Here is an 11766-nt window from a genome sequence, read left to right on the forward strand (position 1 = left end):
CTGCCTACCGGCGCTCTCGGCAATGTACCTGTTGTAGGTGACCTCCTCAATGGTGGACTGCCTACTGGTGCTCTTGGCAACGTGCCTGTTGTAGGGGACATCCTCAATGGTGGACTGCCTACTGGTGCTCTCGGCAACGTGCCTGTTGTAGGCGACCTCCTCAATGGTGGACTGCCTACTGGTGCTATTGGTGGCGTTCCTGTTGTGGGTGATATCCTTGGCGGTGGCCTCCCTACGAACGCGCTCGGTGGTCTCACGAACGCGCTTCCTACTGGTATTTTGGGTAACTTGCCTATCCTCGGTAGTGCTCTACCCACCAATGCCCCCGGCACCGTCACCAATGCGCCCCCAACCGGCGCGCTTGGCGGTCTCACCAACGTACTCCCAACCGGCGCACTAGGCGGTCTTACGAACGCTGTCCCAACAGCCGCCGCTGGTGGCCTTCTCGGCGGCATCCCAGGTGTCGGTGGTCTCCTTGGCGGACTGACGAACCCCACCGGCCTTCTCGGAGGCGTCACCAGCGCCGTCCCAGCCACACCTGCGCCGACCGGCCTTCTGGGTGCTGTCACCAACCCCAAAGTTCCTAAGATCATCCAAAGTGGTACGATTGTGGACAAGGCCTATAATTGGTCCTTCTATAATAACGGTGCCGTCCAGGTTGAAAAGAACTTCCTCTTCCCTAGACAGGGAGTTCTCTCCGGTCTCCTGCCCGACAGGACCTTCTCGGGTCTGTTCGCTGACGGTCTGCACATTGGAGACCACGTTGTTCCTTACCCCGGGGCCTACTTACCCCTCCTTAATGGCGTCAAGCTTCCTCCTCTCTCGAGCTTGTTGAATCTTGTCCCTGATGCCGATGACGGTGACAAGAGATAAGTTCAGTCCACCTAGCATGTGGAACTTGTCGAAGCGGTTGTGATCGTGGTTTGGGGATGTTACTGTTCTCTTCCATAGTGCTTAAAGCTAAACGAAACTGCACTTGTGGGTGCATGGTGTATCAATAGCAATGAATGAATCTGATTGGCTTCTATCCACCATTCCAGGTTTGTGGTGTCACTGATGACGGATAGATCTGACCGGAAGCAGTTTAGCTCACCAGTCCACGCTAGCCAAGACGATAACGGCTAATCTGCCCTTCCAAACCAGTAGCCTCGAGGTATCGTGCCTCAGACACCACATGTCTCAGGAACACAATTACCTACACAGTAGTAAAGTATCGAAGCATGAATATTGACGGAACGCAGACGATAAGATCATGCAATATATTCAGGCCTCTTCCGTTCTATCGATGCCGCTGCGATCGATACCGGATATGCGGCAGGGTTTGATTTGATGCCGTGATGGCTGCATCCCCTGTAACATGGGCTCACCTCCGTCTGTATGTGTCCGATTTCTTCCCAATATTTTCGTCATCCCTTCCACTCTTCCTCAGCGCACGCTCGCAGAGTAGCACCTCACACCATGAGACCACTCGCTTCACTATGTCTTCTATCGCACCTAGCCGCAGCGCAAATGATCGGTCAATACAGCAATAATGGCAATCAAAGCTCAACCGGCATCTCTACAATTAACGGCCGCATCTTCACCCCCGGCCTCGCCATCCTTGACTCGCCGCAGCCAAATACCCCTATGGGCGGTGACTTTCTGCACGTCGCACTCGACATCTCCGGTGACGGCGCGCTACCCTTCCCGCCATCTTCTAACCCCAGCGCCACAACACGTCTCCACAACATCACGCTCTTCCTTACCAGCACTACCCTCAATAAAAACTTCACGATCTCGAATGGGACGAGTAATATGCCACCGTTATCCAATATCCTCGAGCAAGAGGAAGGTTCGACGGTCAAACATGTGAACTTCGAGTGGCCGTTGTGTCTTGTCGGCGACGGCAAAAACACGCGGGGTTCAGCGAGGGGAGTGTATAATATCTCGATTCACCAGTCTTTCCGGCTAAATGGCAGCGACTTCTATACGATTTTCAACCTGCCGATTAGTGTCACGAACACGATTGAGCAGTTCCCCAGTGCACAGCAGTTGCTTACGGATCCGAGGCCGGGGCCATTGAGTGAGAACGGTGGCAGGATGGAGTGTGGAATGTTGGAGAATAGCGTGTTGGGGGAGGGTGAGTTAGTGGCAAGCGTGAGGAACCCGGATGCACAGTCATTCGGTGGTTCAGGTCAATTGGAGATTGGAGACACAGATAGTAGTAGTGGCCAGACTGGTGGATCCGGTGGATCAAGTGTGACTCCAAGTGCGACCTCAAGTGGGAATCAGAGCGGTGCGCTGGGCGCAGGCTCTGTGTCGAGAGCCAGTGTAGGATGGACTCTGATAACAGTCGCTCTTTCGACGTGGCTGCAATGGTAAGACTTCTCCAACCATTGCGAGTTCGTTGAATATGGGCACTCAGCGTTTTGGCCGTTGGCAACGTTGGCGCAAAATTGGGGCCGTTGAACGGCCGTTGCACGACCATGCCACGACTGTCAGCAACGGCCAGTCCAGGTCGGATGTCAAAAACTTTTCCCAATGTAGGACTGTTGTAGGGTATTTAGCGCGCTAGTAAAGATAACCCTAGGTAACAACACTAAGCTATTAGCGTAGATAGTTGCAAGAATTAATACCCACTCTCTATTGCTATCTTGCAAGCTTTGGCGTTTAGCTCTAGCCTTCTAAGCTGCCTTACTAAACACCCTTTTTGTAACGACTATGCACGAACACGACACGTGGCATAGCGCTTATAGCAGCCAGAGGCAAAGCTAGCTGGCTAGCACTATTATTGTCTATATATATTATACTACGCAACGAATACTTGCTTAAGTGTTCTTGTGCTTACCTTTTGGTATAAGCAGAGAAGTCACGTAATATTGATTTCGAGGGCAGGGCGCCTACTCTGTTACACTTTTGCTCCTGTTTACTAATCTAATTGCCAAGCCCTTCTTATCTATATTGTACGTGTGCTGCAGCTTAATAGAATATTTGTTGATCTTAGAACGTAGTAGGTTGAAAAGTATAAGTACTTTTCGCTGTTGCTAGCGTTGTGACGTGAGGCGTCTATGGCGGAGCTCTGTTGTATTTGAGCTTCTCAGGGTAACAGTGCAGGAACCTGGTAACCTAGCTATCCCTAACGTACTCTTAGGCTATTTCAGACGCGAAATTTTGCACTATTTGCCTTGAAGGCGGTAGCCCTTGCTTAGTAAGCCCTTATATACAGCTGCAAAGCTCATACTCTTGTTGTGGGCTGAGCTCTTGGCGCGTGGAGTTCCCATCTTCACGCGACGCGCATACGCCTCGGTGCCGCTGCGACAGGGTGGATCGCGACACTAAGCTTTGGTCAGCAATTTTATGTACGAAATTTCACCAGCGACATCTGCTGCGTCACAGGCTTCAAGCGCAGCTTCTAAATCCATGTCGTTGTGAAGTTATGGTGTTGAGGATATTAGTGTGTTATGGCGTTCGCGTGCACGGTCTCTGCAGATGCAGTCGCCCGTTACCTTTGTCGTTAGTCCTATGTCACGATGATAACCTCTCACGAAGGAGTATTGTTTAAAAGTTGGACACTTATCTTACCAGAACGCCGCCTTGTAACTTGACGAGGATTGGGTGTTTCCAGGCTTGAGGTCTTTGGGGATCAGAACGCCTACGTCGATGTCTTGTTCACTGACTTTCTTGTAGGATGTGCGGTGGATGTTGAAACCGTCGAAGTGTGTCTCCGGGATGGTATCATCGAGGGGCGCCATATTGAGATGGATGATGAGCTGTGAGTTTGATATAGAAAACGGTTCGTTTGATGTTACGAAAGTTAATGAGACTCAGCATTGCGCCTTCTTCTGAGTATGCACGAGACCACTAAGGACCACTCTAAGATTATCTTGTAAGGTGGTGGTGAAGTGCGGGGTAATTGCGTGAGGCCACAGAAGCGAGATGCTCTCCTTTCGTTCGTCAGGAAACTTTGACCGGTATGGCGAGCTTTAGAGTCTCTCACTTGTTAGTGTCCAAGTCAACGGAGCAAGAGTACAATGTAGCAAATGCACAGACTGTCTCCAGATCTTCCTTACCACAATCGATGACTGTTTGCTTTTGTCGCTCCAATTGACGCGGTTTTACGATTCCAATTCTGCAACTCACAAGTCTACTTGAAGTCCTTTTCTGACAGCTCATTCTCAGACTTCTGTATCCTCTCCCAAGTCTCGCTCCACTTCTCCCACTCGCCGTCAGGCAACTTCCCCTTGATCGGCAGCCGTCCGCCCTCCAGCGTTCCAAACCCAGTGACGCGCTTGACCGCCTCCTTGATGCCCACAATGCCGTACTTGCCAATATACTCCTCCGTCGTGCTCACCGTGTACTGCAGCTTCTTGATTTTCTCCAGGTTCTCATCGCTAATCGGCCGTGTCTCGGCGAGCTTGTACAAAGAGCACACTGTCTTGGGGTAGATGGCTGCGAGACCGTCGATGACGCCGGCCGCGTCGAAGAACACAATGGGGCCCAGTTGCTGGCCCAGCCCGGAGTAGACTTTGAATTTGGCGTGGTCGATTTTGGGGTCGAGCGAGACTTGGTTGTGCCAAGAAACGACGGCATGCGACATCTTGCAGCCGACGATGTTGGGGTGCTGCGCGAGGATGCGGTATGTCTCCGGGGTGACCATTACGCCGTTTGTCACGCCGGGGTAGTTGTAGCTACGCAGTCAGTTTCGAATCCTCTTCTGTTCCTTGTGAATTGAGGCTTACATGAGGATTGGGAGCGGCGATTTATCAGCCACAACCGTGTACCACTCCCTGATACCCTCCTGGCTCGCTGCTGCGCCAAAGTATCCTGGTGCAAGCACGAGGCCCCACTGCGCGCCCGCCTTCTTATAGTCCTCGAGCTGCTCCAGTGTCTCGTCTACGCTGTTAATCAGGGTGCCAGCCATGATCGGATAGTCAGGGAATCCGGCATCGGTCAGTCCCTTGCGCACGCCTGAGATCAGCTCGATGCGCTCCTGACGGTTCATGTGAATGGCCTCGCCGGTAGAGCCGAGCAGGACAAGTCCGCGAACGCCATTCTTGGCCAAGAATACGCTATGCTCGGTCTGTGTCTGCACGTCGACCGCGGCCTGCAGCGACGAAGAGTCGGCGGCGGTCTTGAAGAAGGTCGGGACGGGGACGAAGACGCCGTTTGGCGGGGAACTGATTGAGGTCATTGTGTGGCTCGTGCGTACTTCGTAATGTGTGTATCGACGACGGTCAGATCAGCTTTGTCCTGGCTTCTCAAAACGCAACGAAAATCTTGCTCATGTGCAAGAGGGGCGCTGGGCGCAGCACGACTTTTATTGTAGTGCCGCTGGTCGAGCATTCGGGCCCCTTTGTCCCAGACACCGAAGTTCCAGAGGCCAAGAGTGGACCGCTGACGACCCCGCGTACCTCGGGCCCCGCGCCGACGTCGCATTCAGCTCAACTGCAATGGAAAGGCTCGATTCGCTCGTTCAGATGGAGATGTGGAGAGCTGGAGCTTCCGCTGGTAGGCTAGTCGCCGCGGCATTTGAATACGACTTGCAATTGCTTGGAACGAACTTGTACTGACAGATCAAGTGAACCTACGCTGATACATAAACTAAGCCTACACCTCCAGTACTCTCAGCAAGACACACGATACAATCATGGGCAAAATAGCAAGCATCGAATACTTCCGCGTCCCTCCCCGCTGGCTCTTCGTCAAGATCACTGATGTAGACGGCAACTTCGGTTGGGGCGAAGCCTCTCTGGAAGGCCATACCGAAGCCGTCGAAGGCTGTCTTGACGCCTGGGGCAAGCGGTACACCGACTTCGAAGCAGAGTAAACAAAATTCCCATCCACGCCCATCCACTCTAACAAACACCGACAGTGAGATCGAGCACATCTGGCAGATGTCATGGCGCACATCCTTCTACCGCGGCGGTCCCGTGTTCATGAGCGCACTGGCAGGCATCGACATCGCACTCTGGGATCTGAAAGCGCGGAAGCTCAATGTCCCGATCTACCAGCTTCTCGGCGGGAAAGTACGAGACAAGCTCAAAGTGTATGCGTGGATTGGCGGCGACCGACCAGACGACGTGAAAGCGCAAGCGTACGTCCGGCCAAGTCTCCAAAGAATTCCAAAAATCCCGTCCCTTTACCGTAACCCACCAAAGACTAATATTCGACACTGCGTCACAGACTAGCGCGTAAGGACCAGGGCTTCACAGCTGTGAAAATGAACGCCACAGAGGACATGCACTGGCTCGATTCCCCGCGGGCTCTAGATGCCGCCGTCGAGCGGCTCAAAACCGTCAAAGCGCTAGGTATGGACGCGGGCATGGATTTCCACGGGCGCGTGCACCGGCCGATGGCGAAGCAGCTCGCGCGCGCGTTGGAGCCACACCAGCCCTTATTCATCGAGGAGCCTTTGCTGAGCGAACATATCGGCGGGATCAAGCAGCTGAGCGAGCTGACGACGTGTCCGATTGCGCTGGGTGAGCGACTGCACAGCCGATGGGATGTGCGACCATTTCTGGAGCAGGGCTGTGTGGATATCCTGCAGCCGGATATCAGTCACGTTGGGGGCATCAGCGAGATGAAGCGCATTGCGAATATGGCCGAGACGTATGATGTTGCACTTGCGCCGCACTGTCCGCTGGGACCGGTTGCGCTCGCGGCGTGTGTGCAGGTCGATGCGACGGTGAGCAATTTTGTGATTCAGGAGATGAGTCTGGGCATCCATTATAATGTGCAGAATGGCAGTCAAGATTTGACAAGCTATACGAAGAACCCGGAGGTGTGGGATGTGCAGGATGGGTATATCAAATTGATGGGTGGCCCGGGGCTGGGGATTGAGATCGATGAAGAGCAGGTTAGGAGGTTGAGTAAGGATGCGGTGGCGTGGATCTCGCCTGGGTTTATTGGGCCGGGAGGTGAGGTTCGAGAGTGGTAGAATGATGAGGTGCGGATTGTGAAATTGTTCGTTGTTCAAGCATCGCAATATCAACATGCTGAAATTAGTAGTGGGCTCGGGCAAGCAACCGAATTCTATCTCGTGCCCTGGTAGCATAAGATCTTGGTGCTATATCTTCCCAGAAAATTCCATCCAATTGACAAAGGTCACCCCCGTGTCCATGTCTTAGATTCGCTCTTGATGGCCATGATGCTGGACCTACCTACTGCACACGCTACTGCATCGCCCAACCCACATCTTCTTCTCCAGTGGTTTCAATCTACAAGTTCGTCAGCCTTCCCTCCTGCCCTTTCTTTAGAACCACACCGCCAACGAAGAAGAACTCACTTGTATCCAAATCTTCATAATCCTCATCACTGTCCTCTCCGGTCAACTTCTCAATATCCCTCGACCGGTTCGCAAGCCTATCTCCTCCCTTCGCCCTCTTACTCAAGAACTTCTCCCGTGTGTACACGCCCTCGTCTGCAACAGTGGCCTTTCTAAAATACGTCCCTGTTGGCACAGGCGTGATGCTCATACTTCTTAATCGCGTTCCTAGCTCTGCTGTGCTCTTTTCATCTCTGCGTAAATGCTCTAGGGCACTGGAGCGGAAGATTTCGTCTTCAGTATGGAATGCTTCGTCGGTCTCGATGATCTTCTGGGCGTTGGACTGCGCGCGGACTGCTGCCTTCCCACTTGACGGCGGGTTTGCGAGGGCTATCTCTTGAGCACCGAGAGTGGAACAAGTGGGCGTGACGGGCGTTGTGAGATTCGTTCGCTTTATCAATGGACAAGGTGGTGTGGAGGGTTCGTAAGGAGATGTTGCTGTGCTCTTTGTGCGGAGACCAAAACCGTTCGTTTTCTTGCCCGTGGGAGAAATGAGTGACGAAAATGGTGGGGGTGGGCCTTTTGGTTCCAATGGCCGCTTGAGAGGCTAGTCGAGCAATGTGGCGGGCTTCTTTCGCGCGGTTGTTGAGGATAACGATGGTGGTGTGTAGTCAGACAGCTCGTCGTCGCGCATGTTGTTTTGCTTCCTTTTCCTGCTCGTCGCAGAGACACTGGATCTCTGCCAAACCGCAGACGATTGTCGATAAAGGGATGCGGCCCTGTCTGGGGCTGTGGTGAATGAGCAGCTTGAGCCTCGCGACTGACTCCGGACGTTGGAGGTTTCTCTTGAGGCAGCAGGAGTATGTGGCTTCTTAAATTTGTTAAGCAGTGATGCTGTCTCATTGACTGTGGGTGTAAGAGGCGCAGACGCGAGCGATGGCGATGGGCTTGGGAGATGTGTCTTTCGCATATTATTCTTACTCGTCGAGCGCCTCCCGAGATCGAGTGCCGCCGAGTTCACATCCATGCTGACGGTTCCGGAGGTTGTCGCACCTAGGTCCTTCAACACTGCCTGGACATTTATAAGAGGTGACATCAAATCAATCAATTAATACACAAATGCGGTTCTAGTGCTGTTTGATACTTACCCAGTGGTACGTCTTCAATATCGATATCACTGCCGCTATGCTTCCTGACGAGCCCATCATTTGGATCTGGAAGGTGCGGCTGGACATGACCCTGCGTAGGCTGAGTAACCGAAGGCTTCTCCTGCTTAATAGGCATTGATGTTGTATTTGACTTCTGTAGTCAGTAGAGATCCTAAATTGAGAAGAACAGCGGAAACTCACGAAGAACTTCTGGGTCGTCTCACCAAACAATTGTAGTGTCGCAGTAGGAGTGTTTGGGCGGAATGGCGCAGGGGCAACAGCCCGTGCAGTCTTCTTCTGGAAGTCGGCCTTGCTCATCTCGACGAGTGTGTCGTCGCCGCTAGTGCAGAGATTGATGGTTTCGATGTCCTTTGTCGGCCTTGCCTTCACGTGTGGAGTGTCCTTTCTACCTCTTGGCGGCGTATAAGGCCTGCCTGTCCGAATCAACCTGGTATGAAAACGCCGTACACTCTTTTTGATGCTGCGCGCGCATCGTGATCCACTCGGGACCAGCCTGTTGAGGTTTGCTCATGCTGTCGAGTGTGGAAGAAGGTATAACGGCGTTTTGTTTAGAAGCAAAGAAGTGATTCTGGGATCAAAGAGGGTAGCGCAGTGGCTTTAGAAGCGGTGCCTAGGTAGCAGAAGCAGTGTGCCTAGGTGATAGAAGAGGTGTGCCCAGGTGAAAGAAGAGTAGAAGAGGTGTGCCTAGGCATTAGAAGAGGTCAAGTCATGGTGAAGGTGAGAGCACGGTCCTCACGACCACAGGTGAAGGCAGAACCCGGTGGGGATTCGCGACCCTTATGCACGAGTGAGAGAAGACTACCTCAAAGTCCAAACATCAAGTAGCGGTGCCGGGCGGTCTGAGCAAACGGCGCCCGTGCAACCATCCTCCAGGTGCGCAACACAAACGCATCTGCCCGGACCGTAACACATTACAATGCAAGATATCCCCATAACTAAGACGATGAGAGTTCGTAGCCTTTGCAAGCAGATGTCGAATTGGGTATGTCTTCGATTCCAAAGCGCCTTGTCCGATGCAGACCGTAGAGAAACATGTGGTGTACACAAAACCATCGTTCTCTATTCAAAAACCAGGAGGGTTCAGTCTCTGGCTGACTCTTGTCCACTTCGGTACTTCTGCAGATTGTCAGCAATTGTTTGCGTTGCTTGAGTTTTCCGGCGTTTCCCGTTTGTGGCCCGATCCGGTCTCTATATTTCATGACCTCCGCGACCATAACCACTGCATAACTATCGAGTTGAGGCCAACTTACTGTGGATTCCCTTCCTGTATCTCTTCACCTTCCTGTCGAACACTGTGTATTTGTCCTTGGGCAGCATCTCCGCCTCGGTCGGCATCTCCATCTTCCAGCGGTCCACCTTCTTCATGCTCAATCCTGTCCGTGCCAGCGCATTGTCGAGAGTCGCGACAATGCCGTCTACATTTCGGAGGCGCTCGCGCTGTCTGTACTTCTGGTGGCGGGACAGGCGCCAGGGGATTTTCCTTGAGGAACGTTAGCTACCACTTCATCGCCGCCACGGGCCTGACAGGCTGGATACGGCCAATTCGAGGACGGAAGGGAATACGCACCAGAGCAGACCACCGGAGAGCGGGTTTGTGAGACGGAAGGGGCCGAACATTGTGGAGGTGCGTGCTCGTGATGCGAGTCGACGAGCAATCGAAGATGCGAAGGACTCCCGCGGACTTGCTTGGCGCGCATCCCTGCTAGCGCAGGTGCTCATGGTAATGCGACTGCAGCACTACAACTAGTGTCATTATACTTCTAGACTACCAGAAGTAGGCAGACCAGGCTGGGGGATCACTCTCGTGCTCATAGCAATCGACTACATCAAACCCACGCCACCATGTCCTACACCTTCTCCATCCTCTCCCCGCTCGACGTCCCCCTCTTCACCCACGACTTCGGCACCTCCCGCTCAGGAGGCGACGGCGTCGCACGCTTCACGCCCTCCGAACGTGCACTAGTCCCCTTCATCCTTCACTCCGCGCTCGACATCGTCGAAGAAGTGCAATGGGGTCCCTCGACATCCTCAGGCAGCGCCCCAATGTACCTCAAGCACATCGACAAGTACCAGAACTGCTACATTTCGTGCTGGATCACAGGAGCAAACACACGGTTCCTGCTACTCACGCGGCCGCGCGATGAGAGTCTGGGGTTGACGGGGAGCGGAGGTGGTGCGAGAGGGAGTCTCGCGGGCGGCAGGGCGGCGCTGGGTGGTGGGCAAGGACTGTACAATCCGACGAGTCCGGCAACGGAAGAGGCTGTCAAGAACTTCTTTGTCGATGTGTACGAGGCGTGGATGAAGACTATCATGAGCCCGTTTTTCCATGTGGGCAATGGAGATGTGGTCAAGAGCCCGGTGTTCAGGCAGAAAGTTGTGGCGGCTGCAAAGAAGTACCTATGAAGGAGCTGGAGCCTTCAGGTATGAACGTAAGGGTCGGCAGTCTGTCTGGATTCGACAAAGTCAATGACCACTGGGAAGACTCAGGAGCTCCGTCAGTGCACGCAAGCGCAAACGAGGCCTCGAGTCCGAACGCCGTCAGCACATATCCCGGCTACTCGGGTTAGACGGCTCGTTAGGCGAGCGAGGGTGTCGGGCTAGGAAAGATATCTGCACGCTTCTTCCTCACATCACGAAGGTCCGCAGGCGATCCACACGCGTGAAAGCGGTACGACAGTCGCCCACGAAAGCAGTCGAAGAGATGGCCAAAAGAAAGAAGATACCCTGTGTTGACACAACCACAAGTTAGTGACGGCGACGTTCTACAACTGAGTTCCAACCCGCATGGTTTCCCGTGTCGGGGAGACTGCAGGTCCTCTAGAAGAGGTCTACATTCACACTACGTGCGTCGGGGAGCAGACCCAAAGCCATGATAATCAAGAGGGAGCGAAGAGTGCAAGGCCTTCGACGTGATGGTCTGCGTTGTTCCAAGACAATCTCAGAATTACACTTGCACGCTTATCTGGGAAAGGCTTCTACAGATAATGACAATATATTGCCTTAGTGTTACAATACCTTTCACATACGACCATAGGACGTTGAAAACAAGGCTTCCCGTTCGCTCAGCCCTATTTAAGCAACGTACCGGCGGATTAGTAGTTAGGTGGGTGACCACTAGCGAATACCCGCTGTTGTATGTTTTTGTCATTTTTTGCATCGCTCGCGCGCCTAACCCATCTATGATCTTCGCACAATGACACAACGCTGATGTACGCTGTTCCGAATCTGCTACAGGACTACGCTTGCAAGTTTCTCTGACAGTATCCTCATTAAGCTTGGACGTTATATTGCGTGAGCGTGCCCTTTTTTGGTTTACATATGACTATAGGACATTGAAAACAAGATCTCTTGCCC

General features: G+C 53.1%; 7 protein-coding genes across 7 annotated transcripts in view; 4 read left to right on the plus strand and 3 right to left on the minus strand.

Moving 5' to 3' along the window:
• Nucleotides 1–873, plus strand: part of M421DRAFT_90051 (uncharacterized protein) — a gene marked incomplete at both ends in the record, with an annotated part of 2272 nt that extends 1399 nt beyond the window's left edge. Inside the window, one exon of the mRNA XM_033597820.1 lies at nt 38–873. Coding sequence (XP_033452084.1) covers nt 38–873 — 836 coding nt within the window. The remainder of the gene's footprint in view (nt 1–37) is intronic.
• A 308-nt stretch (nt 874–1181) lies between these two features.
• Nucleotides 1182–2619, plus strand: M421DRAFT_417578 (uncharacterized protein). The gene has a single exon (XM_033591518.1). It carries the CDS (start codon nt 1459–1461, stop codon nt 2359–2361), a length of 903 nt encoding a protein of 300 aa, XP_033452085.1. The 5' UTR covers nt 1182–1458; the 3' UTR covers nt 2362–2619.
• An 898-nt stretch (nt 2620–3517) lies between these two features.
• Nucleotides 3518–4045, minus strand: M421DRAFT_417579 (uncharacterized protein; the record flags this gene model as incomplete). The annotated part of the gene is made up of 3 exons (XM_033591519.1): nt 3808–4045; nt 3667–3751; nt 3518–3611 (listed from the first exon to the last, which is right to left on the minus strand). The coding sequence occupies exons 2-3, from the start codon at nt 3729–3731 to the stop codon at nt 3521–3523; spliced, it is 156 nt and encodes a 51-aa protein (XP_033452086.1). The 5' UTR covers nt 3732–3751; nt 3808–4045.
• Nucleotides 4034–5427, minus strand: M421DRAFT_417580 (dihydrodipicolinate synthetase family protein). Its single transcript, XM_033591520.1, has 2 exons — nt 4719–5427; nt 4034–4667 (listed from the first exon to the last, which is right to left on the minus strand). The coding sequence occupies exons 1-2, from the start codon at nt 5168–5170 to the stop codon at nt 4124–4126; spliced, it is 996 nt and encodes a 331-aa protein (XP_033452087.1). The 5' UTR covers nt 5171–5427; the 3' UTR covers nt 4034–4123.
• A 147-nt stretch (nt 5428–5574) lies between these two features.
• Nucleotides 5575–6916, plus strand: M421DRAFT_406151 (enolase C-terminal domain-like protein; the record flags this gene model as incomplete). The annotated part of the gene is made up of 3 exons (XM_033590307.1): nt 5575–5802; nt 5852–6073; nt 6163–6916. The coding sequence occupies exons 1-3, from the start codon at nt 5627–5629 to the stop codon at nt 6914–6916; spliced, it is 1152 nt and encodes a 383-aa protein (XP_033452088.1). The 5' UTR covers nt 5575–5626.
• A 2077-nt stretch (nt 6917–8993) lies between these two features.
• On the minus strand, nt 8994–10054 carry M421DRAFT_417584 (mitochondrial ribosomal protein L31). Its single transcript, XM_033591521.1, has 3 exons — nt 9980–10054; nt 9663–9892; nt 8994–9528 (listed from the first exon to the last, which is right to left on the minus strand). Exons 1-3 carry the CDS (start codon nt 10027–10029, stop codon nt 9476–9478), a joined length of 333 nt encoding a protein of 110 aa, XP_033452089.1. The 5' UTR covers nt 10030–10054; the 3' UTR covers nt 8994–9475.
• A 200-nt stretch (nt 10055–10254) lies between these two features.
• On the plus strand, nt 10255–10815 carry M421DRAFT_90056 (Sedlin; the record flags this gene model as incomplete). Its single annotated transcript, XM_033597821.1, has 1 exon — nt 10255–10815. The coding sequence occupies one exon, from the start codon at nt 10255–10257 to the stop codon at nt 10813–10815; it is 561 nt and encodes a 186-aa protein (XP_033452090.1).
• Between the last annotated feature and the right edge of the window lie 951 nt (nt 10816–11766).

The sequence above is a fragment of the Didymella exigua genome, assembly GCF_010094145.1.
Source record: "Didymella exigua CBS 183.55 unplaced genomic scaffold M421scaffold_5, whole genome shotgun sequence".
NCBI classification, from domain to species: domain Eukaryota; kingdom Fungi; phylum Ascomycota; class Dothideomycetes; order Pleosporales; family Didymellaceae; genus Didymella; species Didymella exigua.